At 42.8% G+C, this 17390-nt stretch overlaps 1 protein-coding gene across 1 annotated transcript in view; it reads right to left on the bottom strand.

The window, feature by feature from the left end:
• Nucleotides 1-7653: 7653 nt before the first annotated feature.
• hip1 (huntingtin interacting protein 1) overlaps nt 7654-17390 on the bottom strand; it is a 41290-nt gene continuing 31553 nt past the window's right edge. Inside the window, exons 18-31 of the mRNA XM_053422333.1 lie at nt 16581-16775; nt 16260-16407; nt 16010-16096; nt 15132-15239; nt 14146-14282; nt 13882-13992; nt 13648-13706; nt 11515-11608; nt 10691-10791; nt 10348-10453; nt 9990-10113; nt 9719-9780; nt 8915-9032; nt 7654-8813 (exon numbers count right to left, since the gene is read on the bottom strand). Coding sequence (XP_053278308.1) covers nt 8803-8813; nt 8915-9032; nt 9719-9780; nt 9990-10113; nt 10348-10453; nt 10691-10791; nt 11515-11608; nt 13648-13706; nt 13882-13992; nt 14146-14282; nt 15132-15239; nt 16010-16096; nt 16260-16407; nt 16581-16775 — 1461 coding nt within the window. The 3' untranslated portion in view covers nt 7654-8802. The remainder of the gene's footprint in view (nt 8814-8914; nt 9033-9718; nt 9781-9989; nt 10114-10347; nt 10454-10690; nt 10792-11514; nt 11609-13647; nt 13707-13881; nt 13993-14145; nt 14283-15131; nt 15240-16009; nt 16097-16259; nt 16408-16580; nt 16776-17390) is intronic.

Here is a 17390-nt window from a genome sequence, read left to right as displayed (position 1 = left end):
TCGATGACCTCATATCTGTGTCAGGCTCTCAAAAAGCAGGACAAGGCCAGCCAGGCCACAGTGCAATGTGCAAGGCAAGCACAAAGCAGTACATTGAAAAAGGGCCTCGGCGAGGGCGGCCCCAGTGATGACACCTTGCTGTTCAGAGGGCTGACACAGATAAACCCTTCCATCAACAGTAAGAGCGCTCAGGTGCTTTCACAATACAAAGGCTGTTCCTTTCAGGGCCTCAGTGCCTCGTGATGGTGGAGCTAGGATTCTCCAGCTGGACTCCCTTTGCATTACAGATATAAGAGCATCTACAACCTCTGGATTCCCTCAGTGGACAGTCAGGAAAGGAACTTCTTTTGTACATCTCGTTGTTTTGCTTATTTCCTCTACTATACAGGTCCTTGTTTCAACACTATCCATTTAAACAGATTTCCATAAAGCTTGAATGAAGGATGGGACTTGAGCCAAGCAAGAACCCATCACATTCTGGGTCAGAACCACATCAGTGGGAAGATCCAGGAATTTAGAACTTTCTTTAACATTAGGAGATATGGTGTATTTAGAAAAGGTCACTGTTACCAGGGAATAATTCATGGCTCTGGCTCGTTTAGGGGACGGATCTCTGTGTTTGCAATTGGGGGCCGCGTGACAGAATTTAAAGAGACTGTTGGGCCTTAGTGGACCTTTAACAAGAGGGCTTGCAGCAGGGCTCTTGGACATCACAACTGTGTCGAAAGTCGAGCTCCAATAAAAGACATCAGTATCCATTAACTGGTCATGGAAATCTGTGGTCTCCAGTGTCAAACACTTTTTTGCAATTACGCCAGTTTACTCTCCAGGGAAGGAGACATGATGTGTGAAGAATTTTAAGTTCAAAATGAACATTAGTTGTATACGATCCTATTTTGCTGTGATAGTAGCTGTTTATTGTACTGGTATAAATACAGATGAGGGGTCAAGGTCTCACACCGTTTCCTTTGGTTTGATTCAGAGTTATAAGATGTACCAATGTTACCTTGAGAAAAACATAAATTTGCCCTGTCCCTGAAGAATTATTAAAACACTTCAACACGTGTGACTCTCCTCCAGGACAATTGCACAAACAGGAAAGAACAGGAAAAACAATGTTTTGCAAGCTGTTGTGATCCGGGATGAAACATGTGTGCAGAGGACACTGACATGAACAGCTGTACAGCTCAACTTAGTCCTACACAGACACACAAGCGTGACATTGTGAAACCAACAGAGTGATGCGTGTTGACATTATTACACTGACCTGTCTTGTGTTTTTTATGTATTGTTTTAGTATCTGTCACAGCTTTATAGTCACACATGTATTCACCCCTGTGCAGGTTGGGTTTTTCCATTAGACTGTGAGCAATCAGCCTGTGGCCATCAGTGTACCTGCTGATTTAAAGTATGTATATTGTACATGTGAGTGCTGGAGAGCAGAGGGGAGACAAACATACCCACCACTGCTGCTGCTGCCAGGAGACGGGCTGTAAAGCAGCCCAGCTCAGGACTGCAGTGACTATTAATAGCTCCTCATGGGCACCACCCACCACATTACCCATGTGACATAACAGCAGCACAGAACAAAACAACACAGCACCACTGCATACTGTAGCACGTCTTAAATCAGATAGGGGGGTTTAACCTGCCCACTGCTGATGGAGGACATGGAGATATATGTAGGCAGTGAGGGAGAAGAGAACAAGGAGTGCTGGTTGTGATGCTCAAGGCCGCAAATCTGCTTTTACACACATACGCCAAGATGTTCACTCAAAGACGAGTTAGACAACAACATTAAAGACGAATATGTGAGGTACCATGCTGCCTCTGCTGTGTTTCCACTGTAGCAATAGGTGCATTATAACAAAAAGTGAAAGAAAAAGCGTATGATAAGATGTAAAACGTCCGATAAGAAAGCAAAATGTATTTACAGACTCAATTCCCCCCATGACACAGTACGGAGCACATAAACTGACAAAACGAAATAAAACTATGATTTCTAAATGATGTTATAATGACATTGTTATATACTGAATAATACTGCCAAACATTTGTTCCATTCTTGTGATGAGTTGAATTTTTTATCTAACTTAACGTTTAATCAGACTTTTTGTAAAGCACAGTGCTTTACAGACCCCCAGCCCCATCCACACACTCAACATGTTATAGTTAACTATAAGACGTTGGGTTTTGGATGTTCCTCAAATACAATTCAGTTACAGTTCTTAAAAGTACGTCTCTATTTAATCAGACATAGTTCGCATGCTAATCCATGATGAAAATATTTTTCTTTTACACTAATTTAATCTTTTGTTTTAATGCTACTTTGTATTGATGTATATAGTTATATATTTGACTTAATAGATAACATTTTGTATTTTGTCAGATTCAGGACTCCATACACTGAAAAGCAGCTGCTGGTTCTTCCTTTTTAGGCTTGAACCGATTCTGAACCAAAGTATTTTGGTCCACATCAGTTAGCTCATTTTGGGTGATCACAGTGGCTTTGTTAGTTGTTGTTGCACGTGTTGATAAAATGGGGCAAATCCCAGCATTTCCGTTTTATCACTGTACGGCTTCCCAGCATAGCTTGGCCTAACTTAAACCTGACTGTCTCAAAGCAGAGCAAATCACAAAGCAGGGACACACAGTACAACAGGTCCACTCCTGAGTTAGCTTAATGGATCTCAAAAATCACATTGAAATCTGGTGAATTATGGATCAGTTGCGGTTTGACTGATGTTTAGTGACAGCTGTCAGTCGTATGTCACTTTGAATATTGTCTCACTGCTACAAACACAAACACCACATTTGGCAAAGGCCTGAGAAAAGAACCTTCAACTCAAAGCGATGTCATTTACCTGATCCCAAAATCTCACGTCACTACAATCAACTGCTCGCCTCTGTGGTTGAACTGTTCCTCAGCTTGTCAGTCAGGATTAAACCACAGAAGAAGAAGAGGAGTTGTTGTTGTTGTTGTTGTTCCGGACCCCTGCAGGTTGAAGTGTTACCATGGAGCCAATTAACGAGTCACACCTGGTATGTGAACCTGACACCAGGTGTGACTCGTTAGCTGTGAAAATATGTGATATAACAACGTTTTTCTGTAGTATAAATATTTACCCGACTGGTGTTCACTATCTCATGTTTACACTCCAGTCCGTTTGTTGTCGCCAATCCGGACTAAAGGAATTAATTTCATCTCTTTTATTTACTTTACGACATAGGGTGTTGTTTTTGTTGTTGTTTTGCATTTAAACTAATTTCCCAGAGGATAATTCATGGATCTAATCTGGCACATTTAAGGCACTGATATTTGTGAGTGTGTGAATTGAAGGGACTGTTGGGCCTTAGTGGAGGTTGTAGGTTTTCTCTCTAGTAAAGTGCCATTACCTCCCGATGGTACCGCAGCATCCGGGCCCGCGCCACCAGGCTCAGAGACAGTTTCATCCCCCCCGGCCATAAGACTTTTAAACTCCTCAAATCTGTCATAATTCCACCATCTCTTGCCCCTAAGGATATTTGCACCATTGTATTTCACACACTTGCACTACTGTTTCTCTTTAATTTTTTTTCTTTAGGTGTATACATATATATTTTAGATATGTATATTTTATTTACTCTGTTTTTTTTGTCTGCTTGTAATATTCTGAGCATTGCTATAAGAGAGCCTGTGACCCAAACATTTCCTTGCAAGCTACTGCTTAATGTTATCGTTGTGCATATGACAGTAAACTGTGCATATGACAGTAAACTCTTGAATCTTGAATCTTGGAGGTGATGTTTTCATCGGCAGGATTATGCAAAAACGACTGGAGGGCTGGGGCATGACCTGAGGAAGGACCCATTAAATGTTGGTGTGGATCCGATGTTTTTTTTAATAATATAACATTGTGAGATTGTTTATGACGTGATCATAGATTTCCCAGGTTCATGGTAAAAAAAAAAAGCGAGTGACAAACAATGAAAAACAGAAGAGACAAACAAGAAAACACGACATTGGCTCCACACTGTTTGAAGTAGCTTCTGTCTTACTGTCTCAGTGGGGCTCTGTTACACTGCAGCGACAAGGAAATAAGACTCTTATCAGATGTGGTTGATCCTGGAGCACACTTTAGCCCAGATTATGGATTTCTGTAATCTCAGCACAGTGGTTTCAGATTACGTTGATTCATTTACTCACAAGTCCTGCAATGCCTTACAAATTGTGTGTGTAGACGGGGGGGTTGCGTGTGTGTTTTGTTTCCAGTGTAGGAGGAGCAGCAACAGACTTATACAAAGTTCTATTTATTTTTTTTGCAACTAATTTAACAATAATTTATTTACCGTTCAATGCCAGTAAAGCACTTAAGATCTTATAGGTCAATGCTTTTAATGGAAAAAAAAATCCACCTCCAAAGTAAAATCAATTAAGAACATTAGGATTTTAGCTTCACTCTGATGTAGACGTGAGGTTATGGGCCCACATAGAAGACAATTACTGAGCAAACACACACTTTTCATCCAATCTCTCTCTCACACTCACACACATCCACACAAACACACAAAATAACATATAGTGAAAACCCTGTCATCAGGAAGATCATTCGACAAAGTATTTCCAGAAAAAAGCAACAATCTGAAATGATGCAGCTGCTTATTTAACTTGTTGGAATTCCTCGAGATTTTTTCGCTGCATGTTGCATCAGCTGGTAAAAGGATTTATACAACCGTTGAGGTAATAAATCAATGTCAGTGTTATGTAATATCAAGCCTTTCCACGAATAGTAAAAGGAGGAACTAGAATTACGATCCAGTGATTGTATGCCTCTGCCAACTAGTGACAGTGTTGACGTCATTGTGACCTTTGACCTCTGAAAACATCAATTCATCTTTGAATCCAAGAGAAAACTGATCAAAATTAGACTCAATTTGTGTTTGTTACGAATAGTGACTAATGCTGAATACTGCTATTTACATTATTACACTTTTATTTGAAAACTCTAGTATGAATATGGTCTGGATATCCCCCCCCCCCAATTCTCTCGAGGTGTTTTTCATATTTCATAAGGCAACTAAATGTTTTTTTTTTTGTGAGGTGACAGAGACCTTGACTTTTGACCAACTGTGAAGAAATCCTCTCAAACGTTCTTGTTCTTGTCGAACGTTCCCAACAACATAATATCTGTCTCTGTCGCCAGCACTGAAGCATGAAAACATCGAGGAAACAACAGGAAAGAGGCACAGCTGCTATGTCCAAAATCTGAATCATCTGAAATGGACGTTTAGTTTTCTCACCGATCCGATATTTCCACATCACATGAACTCAGCTGACATGGAGCAGAAAATAACAACAGTTCCACATTGGTCCGTATTAACGAGTTGCAATATTTATTTTCAAAAACTGAAAAAATAAAAACAAACCCACCAACAAAGTTTTAGTATATCATACAAAGACATATTCCACTGTTGCTATGTGAGTATTTGTTTTCTCTTTGACTACAGTGTGAGGCAGTTTGAAAAGGCTGGCTGAGCTGGTAGGACTACAGACACAGACCCGAGAGAAGAGAGGGGGCACAGACAGAGAGAGGGAGGTTAATAAAGAATATCTGGGCAAGAAAAATACAACTAAACATCACTCAAGGTGCATTCATCTTCCAAGACACTTGTAACACCATCAAAAGTGGATGAATCCTTCTTCTGTGGTGTTTTAATTTGTTTCATATTCCAGATGTTTTTAATGAAATTAGCTACTGTTTAGCTCGTGTGTGGGAGAAATGACAGAACAAAGCTAAACTCATTGTTACATACAAAGACCTGGAGCCAACGGTACTGCAAACAATACTTGAGCTTGTTTGAAAAAGGTTGGGGCAGCAGATGGGAGGGGGGGTGGGGGTTACATGGGAAAAATAATTCAAATAATAAGAATTAGAGCCCGACTGATTTATCAGTTGATCAATAAATTGATATTAACATTTGTGTTTGCCGATATCCAAACTTTGATTTGACAGAATAAACAATGTAGAAGAGATGCGCATTTATAGATATTTTATGTAAAAAAATAGTTTTGTATGTTTGATTGTTTACTTGTTCTCTTTTTATTTATGGTTATTTATAATAAAGTTTTGGGTTTGATAAAGACATCTTAAGTTTAAACTTAAAAAAAATCAGTGGGGCTATGACATTTTTTGGGGGTAATTCAACCATCTGCTTTCCAAGCTGTTTAAACCCTTTCTTCTGTGTTTTTAAGAATTATTTGCAGGTACTATTTGACCAGTGTCTGTAAAATACCCAGTGTCACAACTTTTTAGAGCTACACAGCTAAAGCAGCGCTTCAGAGCTACGTATGGTAAGACACAGAGAAAGACAAAGAGTCCAAGAGAATCATTATCCAACAGAAAGAGAGAAATTAGGTGTCGGGTTCAAAACGGATGCCTGGTCATCTCGTGGTGTTTTTACACAAAGGCATGATCAGTCTTCTCACAGTCCACTGAAAGTCAGTTCATCAGTCTCAGTAGGAAATTCAGTTAAATAAAAACCTGGTACGTAAGAATTAAAGACTTATATTAGTTAATGTGTGGTGTTGTTGGGCATCATCATGTATTCAATTAAACTGAATCTTTAGTTGAAGAGATGCCGTAAAAAGAAATCCAGAGATTATTTCCAACAGTTAAAGGCTCATAGTTTATATACACAGCTACTTGGTCTTGAGGAAGTTGAAACACTGCAGTCTGTGCACTGCATTCTTCAGGGTCCACTGTGGTGCTGCCAGCAGGCCCTTAGTGAAGGATTTATAAAACTGCAGTCTGCCATCAGTCCTGCAGGATTTGTGAAGAGGCAGGTCGATCTTTAACGTTTCATTAATAAAGGCTTGTGCAGCAGGGTGGCCTCAAATTCATAAAAGTCTCACATTCAACTCTGATTTGAAACAGTCAAACTTTAAAAGATTTACATTTGCCCCTTCCTGCAGATTTACGAGTGGGTGGACACTCCCGTCTCCTGCAGAACCCTAAAAGGATTATCATCCTCACCGGGAGCACGGCCGTCCTGCTGGCGGGGTCGTGACGTCTCAAAGAGGGGCAGATACTTGCCATCTGTCAGGAGACGACGCGGTTCCCAGTTCATTATAAGTGACTGGATCCCAGCTCCACCTCCAGAGCTGCCGTGGCTGCTGTGACAGCGTCGTCGTGGCTCTGCTTGACTAAAAATATGCACCAAGAACCGGTCTCCACCTTAATCTGAAAACGTTTCTTTTGCTGCCAGACTCGGAGAAATAAAAACTTTATGACTAGTGTTGTTGCTTTTTTTCTATATATATAGAGGAGAAAAAAAAGGGTTTCCTCCCACTACTCTCCTTCACGAGAGCTCCGGAGGGGCAGTTATTGAGAATGCAAATGTCAGAGCGAGAGGCTCTTGACATTCACTGTTTCTGTCCTATAGTAAAAACTGGAGAGAATGTTCCAATGGGCCTACACAAACAGCAGGAGGTCCTCCGTAGGGTTCACCGCGAGCGGCGTGGGAGTGTTGATGAATCAAACACGCGATAGATGCAAAAATGGAAAAAGGGGGGATACAAATATCACAGTCTGAAAAGGCGGTGCCTTACACATAGAGGCAAGGCAGATCTCCACAACAGAATGTTTAAGTTACCTGCTGCCCCCCCCCCCCCCACACCTCATCGCTCTTGAGATTTCTGTGTTGTTGTGGACGCCTCTGAACAGAGAATCCCCTGCTGCATCGTTCATGTGTGAAAGGCAAACTCCGGAGAAAGTCCAGAACCAATTGTGTGGCAATTCTCTGTGGTCGTGTCTAAAAACTGAGGAAAGAGGAAATGATTTGACCCCCCCATGATGCACAGCTGCTGCCTCGGACCTCTGATGATGTAGCATGAGGTAGTTGGCAGTGTGAACAGGTCACAGGGAGAAGACTGTTACGTGTGCTACTTTTCCCTGTTCTTGTTTTAAAAGAGTTTCCGGGTAGGCGTCTGCTAAAATATGAAGAAACAAACTAAATAAAAAAAAATAAAGGAGGGGTGTGTTCAGGTTAACAGTCACGGTCGTCACAATGGTGAGGTGGTGAAAAGGCAGAAAGTCCAGTGAACCTGCTCGTGAAGCGGTACGGACTTAACAAGGTGATAACTCACAGTGTGAGAGAAAAGAACGGGGAAGGAACGAGGGAGGAAGAGAAAAAAGGAGAGTGTGCATGCCATCTATGTAACACAGAGACATGGCTCTGGGGGCTGGGGAAGGGGGGGGCGCACACAGTCACCGATCTGCCCCTTCTCTCTGCCCCAGAGCTTGTGCAGTGCATCCTGGGACATCTTGAGTTGACGCTTGTGCTCGTGTCGCCTCTCCTTGGTAGTAAAAATCGGGGGAGGGGGGGAAGGAGAAGAAATAAAAAAGAAGACAATAAATACTCGGCCGAGGTGATCAACTCCATCACTGCTCGCCTCCGTGCTGGGCGAGAGGAGGGGGGAGGGAAGGGGGGAACATGAGGCTGTGAAGTCGGGCTGCACTGTAGGCTTTTCTCCCCCCCACCCCCCAACTCCTGACGTACATTTCTTCCGACGTCCCCCTCCTCCGCTGAGCCCTTGGTGCTGTCCTTTAATGGAAGCTTCCGGACATGGGTGGAGAAGCAGTTTTTAGTTGTTTTTTTTACAAAGAAGCACCTTTTCATTTGGCTTAGAGAACAAAGTAACCGAAAAGAGAGAAGGAAACAAGGGAGAACGAGACGGAGAAGAGTGTGTATAAATAGAAAGAGGCAGACAGAGGCCGGTCTGATGGTCGAGGAAGGGGACGAGGGAGCGGGACGTGACTGGTCTCAACCTGTGCCTGGAGAGAAGATGAAAAAGACAGGTTTTAGTTTATTTTTACATTTTCTACTACAATGTTTTTTTTCCACTAAAGTGTATTTATAGCAGAGTTAACCTCACCCTCCTCCACCTCGCCCCAGCCCTCTGCTACACCAGCCAGCTCGTAATGCTTCTTCCTCAGAACACCGAGACGCTCTCGCTCCTTCTGCAGACGAGTCTCCAGCTCCAGGACCAGGACCTGAAGGAAACAGGTAGAGGACGATCATACTCTCTTCACTTCCTGTGGCCTCTATGTCCCCCACGGAAAACACAACATTATAAGACAGAGTTTTATCGGTTACATGGGAGAAAACAAATATTTGAATATCTTAACAAGACTGTCTGTAAGATTTTTAAAGCTGAGCACTTTTTCTTAATTAAAACATTATATAGTACATGGGGTTGTTTCCTATTATTTCCTGTGTATGTGTGTGTGTGTGTGTGTGTGTGTGTGTGTGTGTGTGTGTGTGTGTGTGTGTGTGTGTGTGTTTGTGCATACTTAAAACCAGTTAATGATCATCTTTTAAACAAGTATAAGTATAAATATAAGTCCTTTGTGCATTTACAACAATGGAATGTGTGTATGTGTGTGTGTTTGTGTAAGTGTCCATACAAAATTCAGCTCCTCAATGGATGAAAAACACTCAACCTTTAGATTCTAAAGTGGAACTTTAATTCCTTTAAATGATCCAAAATTAAATTTTACCTTCACAATCTGTACAAATAAGATGTTGTAGTGTTATGGCCCAAAGCTGAGTTTAGTTCCTTTTGCTTCTCTACTTGATTTAAAACAGATTTTTTAGACTCCCAGTTCAGCTCCGTGGCTCATTAAGAAATATATTATTTTAAGGTATAGGACGTCTCAGTGTCTCTCCTGCTGTTTACCTGTGCATCCATCTCCTGTCGTTTGATCTGTGTGAGTGTCATGCTGGAGAAATCCATCGTGTCTGGAAACACAAACCAAAGAAGAGAACTTTTATATGGAGCCAAAAACATTCCTATAACCAGTTTTATAGGTTAAACAGAAAAATACTTTTGTTAACTTAGGAAAGAGAAAAAGATTAAAAATTGAAACCAGTGGACTTCTGCATTATAATTAATTTTAGTAAACTATTGTCAAACATTTGAACTGTGGTTATGAGATCGATTCCCTCACCTTTTTCTTCAATCTGAGACTTCCCAGACTTGGTGGAGGCCACGACGGCTGCGGTGGCCTGTGTGACGCCGCGGGACGCGTGCTGCAGACGGTGCAGGTTGGTGCTGTCTTTGTCTGCTTTCACCTGCAGACGGGAAAACAGGCAACAAGACAAGAGACATGACATCTACAGCCTGGGACTTCTTCTTTTACTTGTATTAGTTCAACAATGGCTAACAATTTAAATCACAGTAAGCATTCACCCAATATTAACTCACTGTATGTTTATGGACTTAAAGGGTCTACTGTGTGTTTTCTCCACATTAAGTCTCTTCTCCCCTGGGAGAGGTAAGAGTACAGAAATACATTGTTCACTCACCTTGGAAGCAGCCACCAGCTGTGCAGTGCTGGCAGCTATTTCATGTGAACACACCATCAACTCCTCGAACTTCCCTTTGCCCTGCACCACCAGATCAGCAGCGTCCCTGCAACCACGCAACACATTCAATAAGTCCGTGTCTTTGAAGTTGAGGACAAGAAAACTTAACATGATTTATAAATGATAGTTTATAAATGTGACTTTTTGTTTGAGTGTACAGTTAATTTCTTGCATCCTTAGGTAAAGATTTATATTGATCGCTGCGTCTTGAAATACACGTTTCCACTAACTCTTTATACATTTGATTTGAGTAAGAGATACTCAGAGGATGACTGGTACTTACACCATGACTGTGGCCCCCCATCCCACTGCTTTGGAGGCAGAGATCAGACCCTCTGTCCAGCGGGAGTTCTTGGCATAAAATTCCTTCATGGAGGCTGCCCCCTGGTGGACAAAAGAGGGAACATTCAAACAAATGTAACATGACACACTTTTTTCACTCTTGGGTTTGAATTGAACGCAGAGGTTGGATCTAATGACTATTTTCATTACAGGTAATTGTCGGATTATTATAATTTGAATATGTCCAAGGTGTCATTCAAATGTCTTGGTTGGTCTAACTGACCAAGAGTTTAAATTTACTCGAGTTTCACACTGAGAGCTCCTGAAAAAAGAAATCCTCTGAACTTTCTCACAAAATGTCCACTTCCTAAAACTGCTATAAAACACTATATATAATTAAAAATTTGTTTGACTTTCAATTTTTTTTTTTTTATGAGTAATTTTCAATATACTAGATCTTAATGAGATCCTGGCATATGTCACTGATTAGCAACAACACTGACTTTTATGCATTTTGGTATAGCATCACATTTAAAATAAACTTAAACTGCTATAAAACACTATAGATAATAAAATTATTTTTCACTTTCAATTACTAAGTTTTTATACCAGCATTAGTCCTGATCAGACCCTGTGATCAATACAGGATTTAAAATAAAGATCTCTTGAATCATACAACAGACCAGACGTCTTCCTAGTTTGAAATGTAGATTAGAATCCTCGTTTAAGACTAAGTTTGCAGATGTCACGTGATAATCAAATAAATCCTGCAAATGATTCAATATCTGATGGGAAAACTGTTAAAGCATATAAAGTAGAACTCACCCTTCCACCCTCCACGATGTCCCTTTGCAGGTGTTTGGAAGAAAGAACGAGCTCCTTGATCGCCTGCATCAGTTCTGTGCACGAGGCCAAGATCCTGCAGGGGGCGACAGAGCAGAGCACACAGGCATTGAAACTCTTCAGTTGCTGCTGCTGAGGCGATATCTCCATTTCATACGGGATCAGAACATCTTCAAGTCTGTGGTGCTTTTAAATATCTTTCACGAAAGGTTTGTAGCCTCTCAAAATAACAACAGAACAACCATGTAGCTTCTTCATTTTTTTAAAGAATGAGATCAAAACTGAAAGGGATCAGCCCCCCCTCTGTCTCCAGAAAGTCTAGATATAACAGGACCGATGCACCACTGACCTAAATACTCAAGGTAGTTTTTGCAGCTGCAGCAGTTTAGTTTAGTTTCTTTTCATAATCATCTCTCGCAGCAGGTATTGAGAAAACAACACTTTACATTAATACCTAGATCAGAGGCAGAGATGAGAAAGAGCAGTGCTGGTAATTGGCTTAATAAAACAAACACACACGGGCCTAATGAATTATACACCAGCTTCTCTGTGTCTTTGTGGTTTGAAAATGAAAGGATGCAACACTAATGACTAGATATGCTCATTGGAATGAGGTTCACAAAGCTGCTAAGAGAGAAATCTAAACCCTACAGAGTGATTCATGTTGCACTGGATGGTTGAGTCAGGATTCATGTGCATTCAAATTATCCTGATGGTCCGGTTTGGAGCAAAGAACCAGGTTTCTGTCCAATTATGTCATCAAGAGGTTCCTGGAGCTGTTAACAGCGCGTTGTGAAGAAACACATTGAGAACTTGCCAACATGTTCAGTGGAGATGCTCCAGGGAAAGGTTTTCAGACATTACCTCGAAAGTGGCTCTGGGTATTTACAGGACTTTGCATTTCACATACGAAGAACGCAGCAGGAGATGGTCTGAGTCAGACGCGTTCACAATGACAGGAACATTCAGATGAGGAATGGTGTTTGGGGGAGGACACGATGAGGCTGTACATGAATTATACGATTTTGGCGGGACGACACCGGGAAAAGCTCTCAGATCTTTTTGTCTATCCGAATTGACGACTTTGTCAGTGTCTCCCACGTGTATGGCTCCTTTGTTTTTCAGCTTCGCGTCTGTTGTGTGTCAGAATCGTCTTTAAGGCGCCCACTCCCTCACTCTGAATTCCCTGTTGTATTCTCACATGGGCTCACTCTGGCATTTTACTCGGGGGTGCTGGCTGGAAAAGTTCGGGGGAAACGTCCGAAGCAACTGACTTGGAATTTAAGAAACGATCTGGACTTTCAGTGCCGGTCTGAAAAGCAGATTTACTGCAGAAACGTCTTTCAGGTTTGCAGACAGACATTACGTTACAGGGCACATCGGCTTCAGACTTCAGTTTGCACGGCCTTTGTGGCTGGACTGATGCAATTCTTTGCACATCAGTGTGTGACAGTCTGCAAATGCTCGGGTTCGAACAGAGAAGAGCAGCTCTCTAGTTGACACAAACACACATACACACAGCACTTCTGTATGCAGCCCTTTTTCTACCACGCACCATTTGTAACAAATTATGGACTGCTCCTTTAAGACATACTGTGTTTTCTCACAGGTTTGGTCTCTGAGAACCTGTTGCACTTTTGCCTCTCAGCTCATATTTGATGAGTTTCAGGTACTTTCGGCCTCTACTGTGTTCATGTTTGATAGGTGGTCGCTGTACGAACAGGCTTGCCAAGGTTGATGTGCAGCTTATGTTAATAAAGCTTTATTAAAAATAATAAACATGTAGAAACTCCAGCACCTGTAGCCTGAGGTTTCTTTAGTGTCTGCGGCTAAGCTAACTTAGCCGCAGACACTAAAGAAACCGTCAGGGGCAATTCGAGGTTCAGTGTCTTGCACAAGGACACTTCAGCATGCAGACTGGAGGAACCGGGGATCAAACCACCGACTTTCTATTAAGTGGATGACCTGCTCTATCTCTTGATCCACAGCTGTCATACTTCTGCATTTATACTGATGTTTTCACAAGGAAGACAGTGGTGTGTGTTTTCCAACTTTTGAACTGAAAGTTTTCTGTTAGTCTCCGGGGTTCAAACCCCGCCCTGATCTGCATCTTACCTCTCGTTGACCTCCATCTTGACTCCTGTATCAACTGCTCGAGACTTGTTGAGCATTTCCTGTTGGAAAACACAGCGAAAAAACACTTTGAAGTTAAAGCGGGTTTAGAATAAAACACGGGGCGATGTTTTCACACAGCACGCAAAGAGCAACATGTTCACACACACAGCGAGTATATTTAAATACACATCTGCCGTCAAATGAGCAAATCTAAACACACACACACTTAAGCACCTCTATCCTGGCAGCAGCTGACTCCACAGCAGCAGAAGTGGAGGCCATCTCCAGCTCCACGAGATCTCCCAGCTCCCCCTGCTGTAGCTCCAAGCCCCGAGGACGCAGTTTCTGAAAACACCAGAGAGACTTGAGTTTAATATTACAGAAGAAGAACAGGACCTTTTAACTGGGATCCAGATTCTGAGGTCGTAACAGCGACATCATCATTATCATCTCAGCAGCGGTGTGACCCGTTTTGTGTCTCGGCACCGGAGCACAAACCTCTGCGGTGGCCAGGAGGGCCTCCAGAGCAGCCTTCAGTCTGCTGCTGTCGGCTGCAGCCAGGCTGTCGCGCTGCTTCATCTGTCCCAGCAGAGCCAGAGCCTCGGCACCACACGTCTTCACACTCTCCGACAGGGCTGACACAGACACAGACGAGGAGGATGCATGAGTTAATTACACTCACTCTCATATGAAAGGGCCATGTTGTGTCCTCTGTTAACTCCGATGTGTAGCGGTGCAACCAGTGGCTGCAGCTGTGGTGTTAATTATACTGACGTCCCCTCAGGCCAAGTGTCATCTACCAGCCGCTCTCACAGGAGTAAGAGGAACTAAAATGACCGGTTCTTAGATGAACCGCATCCAGCTGATTTGCATCAAACTGTAAACAAGATTTAAAATCCTCTATAGAAATGTTTTGCGCAGTATGGACAGAAGAGGTTCATGTCTAACCCTCGCCATCGACTTCCTGAGCTACAGCTACAGAAGCAGATTCAGTCCGACCCAGTTTCAATTCTGTGTTTGTTATTTGTTGCAGTAATAAGAGAGCGTTGTTATATTTGGGCATGTTTAGTCTTCCAAAGGCTGCTAACATCTCCCAAGAGATTAAATCCTGCAAACATTACTTCTGCTTGAAGTCAGCAAATAATTAAATCGTGCACGTTTTGGCTGAACTTGCGCACTAAAGACTTTTAAAGGGCTGCTTCTTAGCATGATGCAGATGCTGAAGCAGGACATTCAGGTTTTACAACACTTGGCAAACCAGAAGATTATTTTCTTATAAGTATATTATTGAGGCAATAGTTTCAGCTCATATTGCCAAAGTTCACATGCTACACAGGAAGACACATGGGCGACTCACAGACCTGTCAGAACATGAATGAGCAGACTGACTCACCCACAGATTAATGTCAGGTGAGACCTGGAGATTAAGCTCCCTCTCTCTCTCTAACACACACACACACACACACACACACTCGCACGCTTACCATCAGCCTGCTCCACTTGCACCATGTGGGAGGTGGCACTGCCCTGAACGATGGTGTCTCCCACCAGGTGGCCACACTGGGTCACCACTCGCAGCAGCTCAGATACATCTAGATAGACATGAGTACAAGTCAATAGAAATCTGTAAGAATTTACTGACCCCAACACACACACTTAGTCAACATTAACACAAACACATATATAAAACCCTGGCCCCCTTACATCTCAGTATACTGTATTTATATGCACATTAGGCTCTGCAGCTTACAGAAACCTCACAACAACTAGTAGAGTATAGTACCTTTTAAAATACAGAGCGACAAGTGTTATTTTTATCTTGGGAACTCCCGTCTAAATGTCGACTGTTTTTTCACTTCTCATAAACCTCGTACAGATCTCTCATGGTAATAACTATGGTGCACACAGAGACTGTACATGAAAGTGGACGTCTCCACTTCCCCTCACAGTCTAGAAATGAAGCCAGGATGATGGAGCCACGGCAGCAATGCTCACAACCAAAGTTGAACAAACAGTGTGATAAGAAATATGTAAAATGTCAGTAACCATCACTTAGAAAACTAACTTTACTTAGTGTGTACTCTAACTTCTTTGTACGGTTCATGTCCCATCAACGGACATGGATGAGGCAGGGTTTATGAACTTTACTGGCTTCAGTTTTGGGAGCTGTCCTCTTTATATGCAGTCTATGGTTGTGCCTGTTCAGGACAGTTTGCATCATTATGAATATGTGATATCCTATCTTCAACCAGTGAGTTTAAGTATGCTTAGAAGGCACAAAAAAAACTGCTAAAACAGCTAATTATGACCTATTTTATAATGTTTAACAAATAAAATGTGTCCCTGAAAAAGCTAAACTCACCTGTGTCGTCTGCTGTGAAGGCCTCGCTGGCTGAACGGAGTCGATCCATGCAATCTAAAGAGGCCTGACATCTGGATGCTAGATAATCTGCACAGAGAAACACAAACAGACACGATGCATTACAGCGGGGAGCTAAGAGACAAACATGAGGGCTAGCACACAAACCTTTCTACACACACTGCTAATTAGTGTTCCTTCACGGAGTATGAGCTGCATTGTTCTGTGTTGCTGTAGAATAACAGCCCCTGACCTGCAGAGCTGGTGCAGCTGATGTGTGCCGGGTCCTGAATCTGAGCCAGCGAGTCCTGGATGATCTGCTCCGCCTCCTCCACAGCTCCCTGCAGGCTGGACCAGCGAGCTGCGACCAGCTGACTCTCCAGCGCCTGCTCCCGGCTCTCCTGTGGATGCAAACACACACGGACCAAGGTGAACCTACGACATCATATATTAAAAAACGCTGGAGGGTCTAAGTGTTAAAGAACTATTAATTGGAAACACTGGATCTTCATGGAGCTGTCCCTTCCATCTGCTTGATTGATTGCAGCTAATTAAAAGAGTTCAAATTCCTCACCTTCTCATTGAGCTGATTCTGCAGAGCCTCTGCCGTCTTCACCCCGCTCTCCCTCTCTGTCGCCAGGGAGCTCTGGACCCGCTCTAGCTCCTCTCCCTGGGCCGCCAGCTCCACCTCCACCTTCGACAGGGACTGCACCAGCTCGGCCTTCTCGGACTGCAGGCTGGTCAGCTGTGTGCTGAGCACCTCACTCGACTGCACGGAGGACATAAAAGGTGGAGGGATAAACAGGTGAGGAACATGACAGAGATTGGATGGTGTCGGGGGGCGATGAACAGACAGCAGGACGTGGTTAGGATAATAAGCGGCTGTCAGGACATGTCAGGATGTGGTTTTGCTGCGAGTGCTCCGACCTTACAATAGAAAACATTTTATCTCCAGCCAGTGATTACAACAATACTGTCTCCATTTCAGTTTGTGGAGAGTCTCCAGAGACGTTTTGGTTGACAATCAAAGGAAGACGGGGGAAGTTGTGGTTGCACAACTCGGCTGTGAAGCAGCAATCGTTAGTTACGACAAACAGAGTGAGGTTGCTTCACATTCTGTGCGCTCGAGGTTTGTGAAATGAAATATTCAGACTGTTTACGATCATCGTGTTGTAAGCAGAGTCAGGTCATGAGGTGTGTGCGTGAAGAACAGGTGAGAGACTTACAGCCTGGACGCCAGCAGGTCCCACACAGACGGGGGGGAGAGAAGCAGAGAGATAAAAGGAGAAAAGAGAATTGTTAAGGAAGTTGTTTTTTTTAAGAGACAGGAGCTGGTGAGAGCTGGACACTGGAGACAGGAGCGATAGAGCTTGGGCTGGTTTGT

Source organism: Pleuronectes platessa, chromosome 5 (assembly GCF_947347685.1).
Source record: "Pleuronectes platessa chromosome 5, fPlePla1.1, whole genome shotgun sequence".
Classification (NCBI taxonomy): Eukaryota; Metazoa; Chordata; class Actinopteri; order Pleuronectiformes; family Pleuronectidae; genus Pleuronectes; species Pleuronectes platessa.
This window is presented reverse-complemented; position numbering and strand designations above follow the sequence as displayed.